The 16753-nt window shown below is 40.2% G+C and overlaps 1 protein-coding gene across 14 annotated transcripts in view; it reads left to right on the top strand.

The window, feature by feature from the left end:
• Nucleotides 1-16753, top strand: part of MACF1 (microtubule actin crosslinking factor 1) — a 326604-nt gene that overhangs the window by 108626 nt on the left and 201225 nt on the right. For 13 of the 14 annotated variants that reach the window (XM_053660146.1, XM_053660135.1, XM_053660145.1 and 10 more), the window contains exon 2: nt 14586-14647. In XM_053660146.1, the coding sequence (XP_053516121.1) occupies nt 14586-14647 (62 nt within the window). Of the gene's footprint in view, nt 1-5891; nt 6093-14585; nt 14648-16753 lie in introns of those variants that run through there. The other variant, XM_053660138.1, reaches the window with a different exon arrangement.

Here is a 16753-nt window from a genome sequence, read left to right as displayed (position 1 = left end):
TGAGTTCTAGTAAATTCTCATTGTTTGTATAGATTTCTTGTTTACTTCCACCCTTAAAGTTGGTAACATCTGTTTTGCTGTTAGAGTTGGAAGAGACCTTACTTATTAACTAGTCCAGCCTCTTACTTAATTTTACCCTTGTTCAGAAGTCATTCTTCCTTTGCTTGAAGGTCTCTGATTGGTGAACATACATTCTAGGGATTATTCATTGTGTTGGTAACTGGAGAGTTCGTTTTTTAAGCTGAAACTTGCCTTTTTGTTACTTAAGTCCATTAGTGCAAATTTGGCCTAGCAAGTATCAGTCTACTCTCCTAGGTGTCAGGCTTGCTTTGAAGGCAAGTCTTTTGAAGGCTATTTTCTCTAGTCTAGCGACTTCCCTTTTCATTACTATGTATTGATTTCCTAATTCCTTATTGTTCTCGTATTCCCTTTGGACAGTTAAATTGTTTTTGCTTTGAAAATGTGGCAGCTCTGTGTATGTGTAGACAGGTAACTGGAGCGCAGCAAAAACATGGGGGAGAAATCGCTAATTTTTTCATTAGCTTTTTTCTCCCTATAAATGTTATGGGGTCCACTGGTGAGATCTGGTCATATAAATACATGGCTTTTACAACTATGTCCCCAAGTAACCATCTCTTCTGCAGATAGAAGCAAAATACAGGATAACATACTTTGTATTGAAGCCATGTAATACTTATAAGAAAGAGTTTAGTATCTAGTATTTAGAATTTTAAATAGTTAATACACCCTATCCACACTTGCATTCACATACATTATCTCATTTCCTAAACTCCCTCCTGTTTTAGTTTGTGTCTTTATTTTTTCTCTCTAGGACTGTTTAAATAATCTCTTTCTCCCCATTCTTTCTCACCTATCCCCGACAGCCACCCCTAATCTGTAGCAGGAGTGAGCTTTCTAAGATAGAGAGCTGTCTGTGTCACTGTCCTGCTTAAAAATCCATTTGTGCTTCCCTCTGCTTTTAGAAGAAAAGTTCAAACTCTACAGCATGACATAAAAGGGTTTTCATGATGATCTGCCCCCTGCCTATTTCACTAGTTTCATTTCCTGTTTTGGCCTTATAAACACCTAGTACTCCAGCATTATTTAAACACTTGTACATCCCTACCTGAAAGGCCTGTGCCCTCTTTTCAACTGCACTACCTTGATATCTGCCCTTCAAGGTAAGTAGTTATCACCTCTGGAAAGCCTTCCTTGATTGAAATAATATTTACTCTTCTGTGTTCCAGCAGCACTCTGTGAGTACTTCTTCAAATCTGCACTGTCTTCTCCCCTAGCTTGTCTCCCTCCATTAATTAGATTCTATTAGACAGTAAGATCTTTAAGAACAGGATTCTTCCTCATCTCAGTTTCTCAAGTGTCTGAGCTAAAATAGGTGTCAGTAAATGTTACCTGAACTAGTTAACAGAGAAATTAAGATAGCATTAGACATAAACTGTAGCAATTTAACTGTGTCCTATTCATTTGTGTATTTATAGGCCATGGCTTAGCTTGATGTGTGGCCTAATGTTGGGTGCTTATTATAGGTTAATGCAAGGATACAGAGTTGCCCTGTGTTTTACTTTATTAATATCTCACATTGTAGTAGTGTAAACAGGAGAGGAGTTGTATAGTTACTTGAGAGAATAACATTTGCATTTTTGTCTTGGCAAAAGGACAACATTTTTCCTCTCTAGGGTCTTGTTTTCTTAATCCATAAAACAAAAGGGTTGGACAGTCCAATTCTGAAGGGGTTTTTCCTTTTAAAGCATCTCCACCACACTATAGAGTCATATTAAACTTAAGATCAGTTATAAAATGGCCAACTTCTGTGCATGAATTATTCTTGTCTCTCCTCCAGAGACTATTGTGCCTTTGGATTTCTGGCACTTCAGCATAAGAATTATAGGTATTATAGTTAAGTTTTGTCCCGTGAGATTTGGTGCAGCTTTTTGAGATTTCTTTAAACTTTGATATCTCTACTTATAACATCCTCTGTGCATCTTCCATTTGTATTATCTAAAAATGTGTTAAGTATATAATAAACAATAAATAAGTAGTTGGTCATGTATGAAATATATCTTTGCTTAAATAACTAAAGCATTAGGTATTAGGTGTTTCAATTAAGATGAAGTCTTTCCCAACCCCCCCCTCCAACGCACAGATTTGTACAGTTGTGATAGAAAGACCACTGAACTTGGAGCCAGAAGATCTGGGTTCTAAGTCCTGGCTCTTTTGCTTACTATGTGTTAGACAAGTCACTTAGTTCCTGGACTTCAAATTTCCAATCTGTGTGAGAAGAAAGAAGTTCTCTAATTTTCTGTGGTTCTGGCCATGTGACCATCTAGCTCATGTTTGGATGAGGAATGGAATTGTGGCTGAGCAGGCTGGGAGTCTAGGGTCAGACTTCTAGCTCTTGCCTTTACTCGCAGAATAACAATATGTTTGGTCCTGTGTTTTCATATATGTAAAATGAAGTTAAAAATAATTCATGGTGGTTTTGAGTTATTTCTTAGAACACATTGTGCACATGGTAAGGACTGTATATTGTTTGCTATCATTATTATAATTTTTTTTTAACAAAGACATCACTGAAGACAATATTTCTCTTGTGGGCTGCTGGGAGAAAATATAGGTGCTTGTTTTTACAATTGGGAACAAAGAAAGGTACTAGAAAACAATGTGGGAATATTTAAAAATATTAGTATTATATTATGAATCATTGTGTTATATATTAGAAGGAGAGATTTCTGCATCAGCTTTAATATCCTTAAATAATGAGTGACTTTAGCATTTTGGGAAATAAATATATAACTTTAATTTTCTGTGCTATTGCAAGAAAGCCAGTAACTATAAATTCTCAGATAACTTAAAAATTTTGTTTTTAATCCTTACCCAAGGGTATATTTTTTATTGATTTTAGACAGAGAGGAAGAGAAAGTGAGAGCGAAGGAGGAAAGGGAGAGAAAGAAAAAGAAAATTGAGGGGGGGGAGAAAAACATGAATAAGTTGCTTTCCATACACATATGTACCCCTGACGAGGGATCAAATCTGCAGCCTTGGTATGTGCTCTGACCAGGAATCAAACCCATGACTTTTTGGTATATGGGGGCAAGCTACCTGGTTAGGGCACTTCTCAGATACATGTGGAAATACTGGTTTGCACCTGTTCCTTTCAGTCAACGTTTTAAAGATCTACAGGTAGCAGCCAGATTCGCTTTTGCCTTTTCTAACATCCCTGGACATCTAGTGAACTCCGAAATGACTAAAAGTTGGGTTAAAATAAAGGGGAATGGCTTGGATAATCACTATACAGGTTGGTCTCCTCTGGGTAATTAGAGCTTGCTGACTGTCTTAATCAAAGTCCTCTCTCTGTTGTCAGCAACATTTTCCCCTTTGATTCTCAGGACCTCCTGGGAACCTGAAGGGAAGGCCTGTCTCCTGGCAGCTAGACTGGCCTTGTCCCCAACACTGCCCCTACTTTTTTGTTGTCTGCAGTATCTTCAGGCGAAGCAGTTCTGCCTGGATGCCAGGGAAGTGAGGAGAAAGCAGGCTCTAGTTCATCTTCCTCAAACCTTACCAGTAATGATTGTTTTGATTTTTGGAAACTCAAATTACTTACTATTTCTAGAATTTGCCCCGCATGTTTGTTCAGGACATACCCTAAATCTCTAGTTGGCCATAGTCAAGCATTTTTATTTCTTAACCTTCCCAGGAATATTTCACCTTCTTAACATACATAGCCTGTTTAGTTTTTCTGGTTTAGGTCCCTCTCAGAAATAGCAGGGTATAACAAGAGGCATAGCTTTGCCTGAATAGAGGATATGAAATCTTGGACAAGTTATTCAACCTTTTGAAGTCTTAGTATTTTTATCTCTAAAATGGAAATGGTAGTACCTTTGGTAGAGAATTGCTGTTGGTATTAAATGAAATGATATTTGAAGTTTTTAGCACACTAAGCACTGGCTGGTATAACTCAGTGGATTGAGCACAGGCTGTGAACCAAAGAGTCGCTACTTCAATTCCCAGTCAGGGCACATGCCTGGGTTGCAGGCCAGGCCCCCAAGTTGGGGCCATGTGAGAGGCAACCACACATTGATCTTTTTCTCCCTCTCTTTCTCCCTCCCTTCCCCTTTCTCTAAAAATAAATAAGTAAAATCTTTTTAAAAAAGTTTTTAGTACATTATCTGTGAATTTACAGTAGATACTCAGTAAATTTTATCTTAGGTCGTTGAGTGCCTTATAAATGTGTTAGAGACTGGGATATAAAGAGAAAAGACAGTCCCTGCATGCGAGGAATTTCAGTCTGATAGAGGAAAGGGTTACTAAATTTGGATAAGGAAATGTTTATTCTTTCTTATTCTTTCTTCCGTATTTCTTATGCATTTGTTTTTTTAGGACAATGCAAATTCTAGGAGGACCCTTCCTCTCCAGGGCTGACTAAGAAGAGTCTATTAAGAGGAACAAACTGAGTAGAGTTGTCACAGGTTATCAGGGTGACTGGGAGCTTAGTCAAAGGAGAGGGATAAAGTCAGCCGTGAGTCCCGTTATTAGTAAGTAGTAACAGGATTATTAGCAGTTTGTAGGTGGGAGGGATGCCCAGTAGGGAGTAGGGGATGCTGTTAGGGGACAGAAGCTGCCCACATGGCTTGTTTAAACAGAATGGCCTGCTAGGCAAGCTCCTGTTTACTTTTTTTCATTTGCAGTCTTTCAGGCTAGTCTCTGGAAACTTGCTTTCCTGGGTGCTGCCTCTCCCTCCCTGCCTTCAGCAACAGGATTGGAAGTAGCATTAGCCTGAAGAACTCATTCTATTTAGGGAGCTGGAGCAGAGGGCCAGCGATTAGGCCCTTATCTGTAGTGGGACCTTTCTGAGTGGTGTGGGGCCAGGAATGGGGAATCTGTCCTGACTTGGACAGAGGCTCGGCTTTTCTGTCCCCTGGTTGAGTCAAAATTGTGAAGCCATAGATGGGGCGGGCCATCTGAATGAAAAAGGCCTCTTTGTGTTTCTTCAGCATTCCAGTGTCTGGTACAATTAGCCAAGACTTAGAAAGCAAGCGAGCTGCCTTCCACTGATGGATAAAGGGATTTCTGGCACAGCTGAGTTAAGTGTGATGATTTCTAAAGCAAAATGGGAGGATCTGGGAAGAGGAAGAGGACTTTGGGATGACATTCCTTGTTGGGTAAGGGGAAGGAAGGGAGCAACAAGCAAACAGTATTTTTGAAGTTGATGAAACTGTCTGTGTAATCTACCTGAGAGGCTGGCTGGGGCTGGGCAACTCTGTACAGAAGGTGGATTCATTGGGGAGAGATGGTGACTCTTCCCTTTGGGCAGCCGTAAATGTGGGGAACTGAAGCCCCCTTGGAATGCAGGAAACTGTTGGCAACAGACCGTGTATGGGCTGGCTCCACTAGGGTCTCTCCCACTGTGCGACCTTATTATCAGTTGGTTAATACTCTGTGTGTACTTCTGCCTGAGAAGAGGCAAGCCCAAGGAACGGTTGTTGGGCAATGGATGCACTGTTCCTGACTTGGCAGTAAGCCATTCTGCCTCACCAGCTCTCCTGCAATTGTCTTAAATTTCACCAGGTCACAGAGCTGCTTCTGATCTGCAAACCGAGGATAAACCAAAGACCAACTTCTGCCTGCTGAGGTTTACTCACTAAATAACTTGGCTGTACTTTTACACATGAAGCTGCCACCCCTGCTGCTGGTCTGAAAACACTGAGCTGATGCTGCTTTTGAATAGTGTGCTGTTTGCCTGAAGACCTGGACCCAGTTTTTGGAAATGCCCTAGGGAGGAGCTTCCTCTCTGACCTCAAGGCAGGGAGGAGGTCAGTAGGAAGTGGAGGGCGGAGCCACCTCTCTGTACTTCTGCTGTCTCTCTCTGTTCATTAAACAGCCCTTTGGCTGCCTGTCTCTGTTCACTTTGAAGCCTGTTTTGAGGAGCTGCAGAGGGGGCACAGGCAACTAGCTGGAAGTTCTTTGGGACATCCTCCTGTTAGGTGAGGTCAGCAGACACAGGGGTGCCATGTGGCCCAGTTACCAAGATGAGCACAAGTTCAACGCCCACCTGGTTTGTCGCATGTGCTGTATGGGTTAGTATGTGAAGTTTTTTTTCTTTTCTTGGGCCTATGAATCCTAAATAGCCCTTGCTGTCATTGACTCATAGGATTGCATGGGCTTTGAAGCCTGGTAGGTAACCTTTGTGTGTGTTAAAGTGTGCAGTGGAATGGACTGAGGTGCCCTACTTCACTTCCTGGGGAACTTTTTAAGCTTGTAGTGACTGGCAGTTAAGAGCCTAAGCTTTGGGTGTGGGACTTTTTTATAGAGATTGAATTCATGCTAATGCTTCTGCTGGTATCAGGAAACCACTTTTGAGTTTAAGTTGCCTAGTTCTGAAAGTGCAGGGTGTATTTTTAGCAGAAGTTGGTTGGTTACGGAGTCCACCTCTGAGCAGACATGGGTGACGGAGGGGGGGTGATAAGGGAGGAGTCATGACGCAGGTTTCCTCTTTGGAGCCATTGCTAATTCTCTTACACTTACTCTTTTCTGCCAGCAAAGAGGAGGGGGAGAGGCTTGAAGGTGGTCTTTTTTTGCTGTAGCTTAGATCTCTCTTGATAAAGAAGAAGAGTTCATTTAGATATGTTCTGTGATCTTGAGCAAGTGGCCTTACGTTTTTGGTCACAGGTTTCCCTGGCTTCCAACTGTAGGATGTACAGATTGGTGAAACATCAAGTTATCAATTCTGGGTAAAATAAAAAGATAAGGAAAATGCAGTGAGCCTTTCATAAGGCTTAACTTGTTAGAAGAACTGTCCTTTATTTTGAAACTGTCCTTCCTACTTTTCTGATATCAAAATGAAAAAAATTATTGTTAGATGGTGTTTTTTATTTTTATTTATTTTAAAAGATTTTATTTTATTTTAGAGAGAGAAGGAAGGGAGAAAGAGAGGGAGAGAAACATCAGTGTGTGGTTGCCTTTTGCATGCCCCCTACTGATGACCTGGTCTGCAACCCAGGCATGTGCCCTCAATGGGAATCGAACTGGTGACCCTTTGGTTTGTAGGCCAGCACTCAATCCACTGAGCCACACCAGCTAGAGCTGGTAGTTTTTCAGATATCTTTATTTAGCAAAGAAAAAGTTGAGAACTTTATGTTAGGTTTTCTAATTTATTTTGAATACTTACTGGTTCGTGGAATGTAAGTTTGAGAACTGGATTGATGATAATCAAATATCTTTTAATTTTATACTCTGCATCTCTAAAGCAGGAACAAATTGTGACCCAAATAGCCAGATTTTCCCTAAAACTGAAATCGCTAGAATCTCAGAAAAAGTCTCAGAAGGGGAGTAGCAGAGCGAGGGTTCTGATCTTGCCTCTTGACTATTAGACCAGTACTGCCAAATATTTAAGTGCTTCTTGAGGAAAAAAAAAACAGGTACTGTAATAATGTTTGAGGCACAAGAGGGAAAAACTTTATTCAGTTATTGTCATGTAGTCTAGCTTTTTATCTTCCCAGTAGCATTGAGATTTCCTCCCTGAGGAAAGAATCTTCTGCATCTGAAAATGCTTGGAAGTAAAAGGGCCCCTTTTCTGTAATCAACAGAGAAGCGTAAAGCAGTCTAGAATCTGTATTGAAAGTTTCAGGATGAAAACATAACCTGCAGCTCGCCCTACTTCATTTAATCTCCTGGTAGAATCTGATGGTTAAGAAAATGGAGTTTGGCTTCAATAGCCTGTGTGCTGCTTTAGCTCTACTAATTAACATACAGGAACTGGAAAAATTGCTTAATCTCTCTGTGCCTTGGTTTTCCTATTTGTTGAAAGGATATTAAAATAGACCCTAACTCATAAAGTGATTATAAGGGATATAGGATATTAAAGCACTTAGTCCAGTGTGAAGCTCTCCTTGTGATTTCGATAATGACTGGTTCACAAACTGGTATTTAGGAACCATTGACCTAGTCCAAACTGTTCATTTTATAGTAGAATCTTAGATTCAAAGTGGGGAGATGAGTATCCTATAAGGTAAGAACCAGAGGGCAGGAAACCAAAATTGTAGACTTGATTCTGCCCCCATGACCTTGTCTATGTTCTTATATCTCTCTTGACTTCAATTTCTTCATCTTTAACATGATTTCTTGAGGATTATTAAATTTCTTTATGTCTTTGTATCTGTAGAGTACTTAGTTTTCCTAAATGTGGTACTCTAATAAATACTCCAGAAACTATTGAGCTTTTCTCCCTCTTTCCTTCTCTTATATTCTTCTCCCTCCATCTCTGTGGTTCTTTTCTTTTGCCACCATGCTTACTGCTGGTATAGTTCTTTAACTTATGTCCTGTACTCTAATTCCTAATAGTGCAAATAATTACCACTAATAAAGTTCAGGCTTTCCTAAGAAGGAACATCAGATTTTAATTTTGCATTGAAGTTTCTTGATTTATCACTTCCCAAAATTCCCAAGTCTCAATTGTCATGGAGACATTCTAAATCTGCAGCAGCCCTTGGTGATAGATGCCTTTAACGAATCCGTATTATAATTATAGCTTGCACTTCTTCTCTTCCTTTTTTTATATAGGATTATATTGTGTTGTCTTCCAATAATTTCATGGTGGCAGTAATGTTGTAGTTAAAATTCCATGACAGACTGAGATTTGAATCTCAATTCTGCCACTTATTTTGTGACTTTGAGCAAATGATTAAGAAGCCTTTATGAGCATCAGTTTGAACTATAAAACAAAGATAAATGTTGTGTACTTGATAATTGTGAGGATTAAGTCAAATGCTAAATGAGACAGGCCTTGCATAGTGCCTGACATAGAGTAAATACAATACATATCTAGGTCAGTCTTAACTCCTAAAGTTGACTTATGTACTTCTGAGGAAGGAATCATTTATAATGATGGTACCATTATACATTATTGGCAAGGCAATTTGTTTGATCTCTAATTCATCCTATTTTCTCTGGGCTTACATGAGTGGTAGGAAGCTCCTGGGTCCACATGTGGCAAGAACTTACTTAGGAAGCTGTAACCGTAGAAGGGATAGCTGAATGGAAATCCCTGCTCCCTGCTGGAAAGCAGTCTTTCAGAGAGGGAGCAAGGGAGGGAGACAAACATCAGTTGGTTGCCTCTTGCACAGCACCTGGCCTGCACCCCAGGCATGTACCTTGACTGGGAATCTAACCGATGACCTTTCAGTTCACGAGCCAACACTCAATCCACTGAGCCACACCAGCCAGGGTTGGAAAGCAGTCTTTTAACTATTATTTGACAATATTTATTAGTCTGACTCTGAAAATACCCTTTGAAAGTGTCCCAGTAGACATAACCTTGGCAGATAATGGGGCTGTTGGTATATTTGTTAAACGAATGAGTATTCTTTGAGTGTCTACTGTTATCCTAAATGAAGGATACTTAATGAAATTTAAAATGTGGTTCTTGACTCCAAAGAGCCAAAAGTTAAGATAGATAAATGGGATTTACATATAGAAATATCTAACAATAATTTTTATGTGTTGGGCATGTATAACTTGAATAAACACAGGTATCTGTAGGCATTTGGAGGTGCTGGCATGGCCAGAAAGGTATTAAGGAAGAAGTGGGGCTTCAGTGGACCTGGTAAGGAGGCTCTAAATCACCGTATTTTTCGGACTATGAGACGTACTTTCCCCACACTTTCTGTGTACCTCTGTATCTTCTAATCACTGCTCGTGCTATTTCTTTAGTTTGGAATTCCCTAATCCCTTTTGGGACTGCCAAAATCCTATTTGTCATCCAAGGTATAGTTCAAACACCATGCCTTTCACTAGTTCTTCTACTCCTCTGTCAGAATTAATCAGCTATGTTTATCAGCATGATTTGATGCAGCTTGTTATTTGTTTAGTGTGTTACTTGCTTGGTGTTTTTGTTAATTATTTACATGTTGTTCTCTATCACTAGATTGTAAACTTCATGAGGTCAAGGAATAGGTCTATTCTGACTCTCTTTTCTTTTCTGCCAGCTCAGGTATATTGTTTTTAGATTTCCAGGTGGTTGGTGCTTCTTGGGGTTCTCGAACCATTTGTGATCTTTCTCTGCCTTTCAGGGAAACAAGCAAAGGCTGTTTTCTCATTTGCTTTTTAAATGATACATAATGCACTGGGACAGTGTTGTAGGCTATGTTGGATCAGAACACAGAACTTTGTGTCTCAAATGTGGGCTTCCATCCCAAACCTGGGTCTGTTCTTTATTGCCCCCAATAGAATAGGACAGATAGACAAGCTCACCTAAGCTAGTGTATGCAAAGGATGGGAAAATCTCCTAGAGGAAGTGATAGTCCAATGCTGAAGAGTAGTCAGTGAAGGGGGGAAAGTTGTTCATAATCTCATTACCTTTTAAGTCTCATCTGTATCTGCAGTTATAGGATCTTTGATTTCTAAGAATGTTTTCTCCCTCTCTTTTTAAAAAGAATTTATTTATTTTTAGAGAGAGGGGAAAGGAAGGAGAAAGAGAGGGAGAGAAACATCAATGTGTGGTTGGCTCTCTCACACCCCCACCTCGGGACCTGGCCCACAACCCAGGCATGTGCCCTAACTGGGAATCAAACCAGCAACTATTTGGTTTGCAGCCTGGCACTCAATCCACTGAGCCAGGGCTGTTTTAGGTCTTATGTAGAGCTTTAGCTGTTAGAAGCCACGGGAGATACAAAAAAAGTAAAGTATGCTCTCTTTCCTTAAGGAGTTTAGGATCTTATTGGTGATGTAAGAGTAAACATATTAAAAGTTCAGAGCCCTATATAACTATGTAAATGTTGATGGAGTGATTAGCATGGTAAGTACCATAAAACTTTGGAGAACAAAGAGGCTATTGAGAACTGGAGTTGTCAGGAAAGTTTATCAATTTTTCTCAAACACAAATCTGATCATGTCATTCTTCCATTTAAAATCTTTCAACATGTCCCTTACCAGTTTCTTGGCGATAAAATTTGGACTCCTTGGCTTGTCATGAAAAGTCATAATTTGGTCCATGGCATCCTATCTAGTTTTAAGTATCACCGCTACCTAATATACATCCTATCTTTCAACCATCCTTAAATACTGTGCTGTTCTTTGAACATAAGCTCCTAATGAATTTGCATTAGGTGAAACTTCATGTAGTAGCTTTGTCCCTTCTCTTCCTGGCTAACTTCTCATCTTTTAAGGTTTAGGTAGAGTCACTCAATTGGAAACTGCCACTAACTTCTCATGCTTTCCTCCTCTTCCCAGGTAGGCTATTATATTCTTGAGCACTCTAAACTTACTCTTTTATTGCACTTATCAAATTGTATTGAAGTATTTCTGTTTTCTGTTAGACTGTCATCTCTTTCAAAGGTAGAGATTGTCATCTCTTTCAAAGGTAGAGACTGTGTATATAACACAGTATGTTCCAAGTAGCCTAGGTCCTTAATAAAGATTTATTCAGAGAATAAGTGAGTGAGTTAATGAGTTGGATTTTAAAAAAATAAATGGCATTTGGAGAGGTGGAGAGGAAGAAAGTAGCATACCATGAGGAGAAAAGAAATAGTATGAGCAGTATGTCAGTGATTTTTTTTTTAAAGATTTTATTTATTTATCTTTATAGAGGAAGGGAAGGAGAGAGGGAGAGAAACATCAATGTGTGGTTGCCTTTCGTGCGTCCCCTGCTGGGAACTGGCCTGCAGGAAACTCGCTTGCGACCCAGGCATGTGCCCTGACTGGGAATCGAACCTCGATTGTCTGGTTCGCAGGCCCGCGCTCAATCCACTGAGCTACACCAGCCAGGGCATGTCAGTGATTTAGATGAGACTGTAGTTGCAAGCTGGTTCTGATTCAGGCTGTGGATGATACAGGCTTGGAATGGATGATGATGATCTTGAATAACTGAATCAGCATCTAAAAAGATCAAGTGATCAGAATGACAGTGGTTAGATCTAATAAAAATCCTGCTTTCAAATAGCTGTAGGACTCTATGGAGTGAAAGGTAGATTAGACTTAAAAAAAAATTCTAGCAGTTTCAAATGAGAGCCAATAGGTAGGATTTATAAAGAAGCAGCTTATGACTCTATGGAACTATTAAATTAGTATGTGTTCCTTTATGAGGTGGTGACTTTTCTGTTATCTTTTTACTTTTATTTTTCAAGTACAGCTTACATTCAACATTATTCAATTTCAACATGGCCTCTTTTGTAGATCCTTGGTTATAATACCTCTGTTTAGTCAGCCTTCAGTTGGTTATTCAGGTTGATTGATCTGTAATTTAGTTGTAAATCTGGTTTGGCGCTGGGAAGATGTGAGTGTAGCTCCCACCTACTCCGTAGCCAGTTTAGATCTCCTTCTATTATCTTAAGTTTTAAGCATCAGTAATATTATAAGTATATGCAAGGTTTGGACAGACTGTTTAACCCTGAATGTACGATTCTTTTTGTGGAAGGGATTCATGCATTAACAGGGAACTTCTAAGGTCCAATCTAATTCCTAAGTTCTGTGGTCTATAATGGGAAGAGAGAATTGTTCCTTGAAAAGCAGGAAGGGATTCAAGGCTAAAAGAAAGGATGTAAAAGTGAAACTATTGAATGGCTATAAACTCAGAAAAGTAAGTAGAAGTGTAGTTCACCTGGAAGTGGAGAGAGATCCTTAGCACTGTTTGGAATGATACCTGTGTAGCTGGGGAGTCAGAAAGAAGGGAATGCCTGGGTTGTGGAAGAGAACACCTAACTGAAGTTCGTGTGAATAACTAGCGAGCCAGATTTGTGTAATTCTGCCACTTTCTTCTGGAATGTTCTCTGACTTGGAGAAGAAATGGAAGAGTTAAGTAATTGTGATAATTCAGGTTTGGAGATTGTTGTGGTAAGCAGAGTAGTAGAAGGTTAGGCAGGTGGGAATTCCTGGGGCATATTAGTGATGGCAGCTTTGAATTGCTTAACCATGTTGTAGACTGGGATACTCTTAGATGCTCTTAATAAAATAAGACTGGAGTGATCGAAGGCTAAGAATGATTAGGAAGTATGAAAGATTGATAAAGAAGACTGCTGAATAGCTGCTTGGGGGAGCGAGGCCCAGAATGTGGGAGTGTGGTGGCTGGAGATGAAGGTCAGTGGAGTCAAGCAGGCTCAGATGTATCGTCAGAATATATTGAAGTAATTTGGGGATCCTGCCAGAGGGTACATGTGGAGATAATAATGTGAACCAAGTTGTCAGGAAAGGTTAAGGTACATTTGCCATATGGAGGGGGGTAGGCAGCGGGGGAATGGTTGATGACAGTGAGGGTGATTTGAACAAGATGGTAGAGGGAAGGGCACAGGCTTCAAATAAATAGAAAGGAACAGGGCCAATGAATCAGTGTCTTAGAAGTGGTTCTGGGGAGCTGGCAGTTGTGGGAGAAACTCAGGTGTGGAGCAGTCATTGTCAAGTATTGATAGTTATGTTTCTGTTAAAGCAGTGGACAAAATTGAGAATGAAGGAGAGTTTGCCTACAAATAAATGTAGGCTCTGTAAAAGACTTAGGAGAAGGTAGGGAGGAAGGAGATGTGCAGTGGGGGTAAACTGGGCAGCTTTGAGTTCGGCTGCTTGGTAAGAGCCGGGAAGGAAATTGGAATGAAGGAATTGGTGGGGGAGGAGACGGAGGGAGTGGAGCATTGAGTAGGCAGAACCATGTATGGAGAGTGAGATTTAACCATTGCAGTATGTGTCCCAAATGCCCAGGCCACTTCACTCCTGTTGGTCGTAGTCATAGCTTTGGCTTTTTGGAGCTTGCTGTAGGGAAAGCAGGGCATCACCCTGCTCACTGGGGACTTATTATGCTAAGGAGACTTTGCCATGACATGCTTTTTGAGGCACGTGATTCTGTTTAGTCTATGGTGGGGGGGACCCCCACACCCCCCAAAGAACGGAATTTATTTCTAAAAAGTTGTGTATTTATTCTTACATATTTAAACCAGTCATATTCAAAGCACTCTCCATTTGATGCAATATACTTATCAAGTCGTTTTTCCCACTGCACAAAACGGTTTTTGAGCTAGTTGATTGCGATGCCTTTTAGTGCTTTTGCCATTTTTTGTTTCACCTCTTCCACATTGGCAAAATGTTTCCTTGTGAGGACTTTTTTTTATCCGAGGAAACAGAAAAAAAGTCATTCCGGCTGAGATCCGGTGGACATGGGGGTCATGCTGTTTTTGGTCAAAAACTGCTGAACACTCAGTGTGGCGTGGGTGGGTGTGCTCATAAATCACCCTATCATGAAATAGGCAAATACGTTGAAAAAGTCTTCAAAAAAATTCACTGAAGCCAAATAAATGCAGCTTCTCACAGCAGTGCCAGCTGGTGTGCTGATACAGATGGGTTCCTAGAACGCTAACCTGGAGGAGGAAGCCTATACTACAAGGGGCCCACCCTCCAGAAGATAATTACGGTTTGGGGGGGATCCCCCGCTTGTATAAAGTAACATGGTCAGGGCAGAAGAGAAAGTTCAGACAGGCCAAACCTTTCCAACAACAGGACGCCATCTTGTAGTTCTGTGGAAATGTCCTGGAGAAACGGGTGTGGGAATTTGTCCACAGAGTGCTAAATCAGTGCCTTCTGTGTTTCTTTTACAGATGAGCGGGACCGCGTTCAGAAGAAAACGTTCACCAAGTGGGTCAACAAGCACCTGATGAAGGTAAGACTCCTTCATAGATGCTGCCCTAGCATCCCTGACTGCTCTTAATCTGGATCTATCAGTCCCTTCTCTCAGATAGTTCGTATTGCTAGCCTTGTGCTCAAGTCGTTGGAGATACATGTGAGCTTTATTTCTTTTAAATAACGGACATAGTTATAACGGTATGAAAACTTTTACTTATCAGTTTTTTTGGTGAGGACAGTAATACATGCCACATTACCTCAGAAGGCTGACGCTGAGAATACTGTAGGGTGATTAGCGGGATTCAAATGACACTTTTCAAGTTATTTTATAAGCCCCTTTAAAAATTTTTATTTTTAAGTCTGATTACTATGTTAAGGATGGGACAGAGGGGATATTGTGTTCTCTCTCTCTCTTTCTGCACAAATCTTAAATGTTCAGTTTAAGAATTTTTCATATATATATGAAAAGAATTATATATATATATAAAACCACTATGCAGTTTAAAATACAGAACACTTCTAGAATGGCTAGGGTTGGGGACAGATTTTAGTAATTATTTTTAAGCTGAGAAGAAACCACGGCTGAGACATGTTAAGGACCCACCTAGGATAAACAGTATGACGAACATGGCAGTCAGGATGTGCAAAAAAAGTTTTTGAGTTATGATCATTACTGCTCTGGGAAAGGTCACCAGTGACCTCATAATTGCTATATCCAGTAGCCTCATTTTACCTTTCTCTTATTTGATTTTTCTGTAGCATTTGGTACTGTTGGCTAACCGACTACTCCTTAAAGCCTTCTCTCCCATTGGCTTCTAGGACACTGCTTTTACTTGAATTACTTCTTCCTGTTATGAATGCCTTCCTCCTGCCTCTTTCACTGGCTTTGCTCCCTGTCTGACTCCTCTGTGTCAGTGTTCCCCAGAGTCCTGACCTTGGCCATTTCCTTGTTTTGTCCTCTGTGTTATGCTTTGGTCTGGTTGCATGGAATGCAAGGAAGTACAAGTAGAAAATGGGACAGGGGGCTCTTACAGCATCTGATGTACAGGTGCATCTGGGCTTTATGAAAATTTATTGGGCAGCTACTCTTTCTCTTTTCATGAGACCTTGTAATCCCTCATTTTAATTTTTTTGTATGTTTCTTTTATTCATTCCTTCATATTTCTCCCATTGCTTGTGTGTGAGCTGTCCCTCAAATGGTGATGCAAACCACTGCAACTACGTGATTCCAAAGACACATGCAGAAACATCCTGATTGGCTGGGGTTTTCTAGTCCTCCATGGGTCAGGTGTCCATCTACGGTTCAGTAAACTATGGGAGATGGTTACATAAATCAGACATAATTCCTTAGGGCCACTTGTTTAATGGGCACTGCAGGTGACAGTGATTTTCAAACTGTAAGATGTGGATAAGGAGGTGATGATAGAGCCTTTTTCTGAATTCTTTCCTAAGCCAAGGACCTGCATATCTCACGGTATGCTAGACACATTCACCTGGCTGTTACCCAGGTATATCCTACATTCAACACATCCCAGATTGCTAAATATTTTTACTCATGTACCTAGCTGTCCAAGTTTGGAACTTAGAATCATACTATAATCACTTCCAACTCAGAGAGTGTTGCACCCGACTTCTCTCTGTCATCCCTCTTAACCTCTGCTCTAGTCCAGGGCCTCTTCATCCCTTGCCTTGACCACTATAATAGTTTACTACTGAAGTTTTCTATAATATGTAATGCTGGTGATAATAGTAGTAGTGGTTTATTGAGTGTTAACTGCAAATCAGACTAAGTCCTTCACATCAATCTTACTTCAGTGACCTTTAAAATTTTTTTCAATTACAGTTGACATTCAATATTATTTTATATTAGTTTCAATTCTTTAGTGACCCTGTGCTGTAGATTCTTTTAATATTCTCATTTTATTAGTGAAGACAGTGAGGTTTAGAGAGGTTAAGCCCGCTGTTTAAGGTCATACCATTAGAGGCAGAACTGAAATTTTAGAACTTGGCCTTTGCAGTACTGGCGCTGGCTTCTGCCTACTTTTCCAGGTTTATAGCATCATATATCTCTCATACCTTATCATGCCAAACTATATGCCATGCTATTTCATGACTATATCTTTCTCATGCTGCTTCCTCTTTG

Source organism: Artibeus jamaicensis, unplaced genomic scaffold (genome assembly GCF_021234435.1).
Source record: "Artibeus jamaicensis isolate MK-2021 breed Jamaican fruit bat unplaced genomic scaffold, CSHL_Jam_final scaffold_847, whole genome shotgun sequence".
Lineage (NCBI taxonomy): Eukaryota > Metazoa > Chordata > Mammalia > Chiroptera > Phyllostomidae > Artibeus > Artibeus jamaicensis.
Note: the sequence above shows the minus strand (reverse complement) of the source record. Positions and strands in the feature narration are given on the sequence as shown.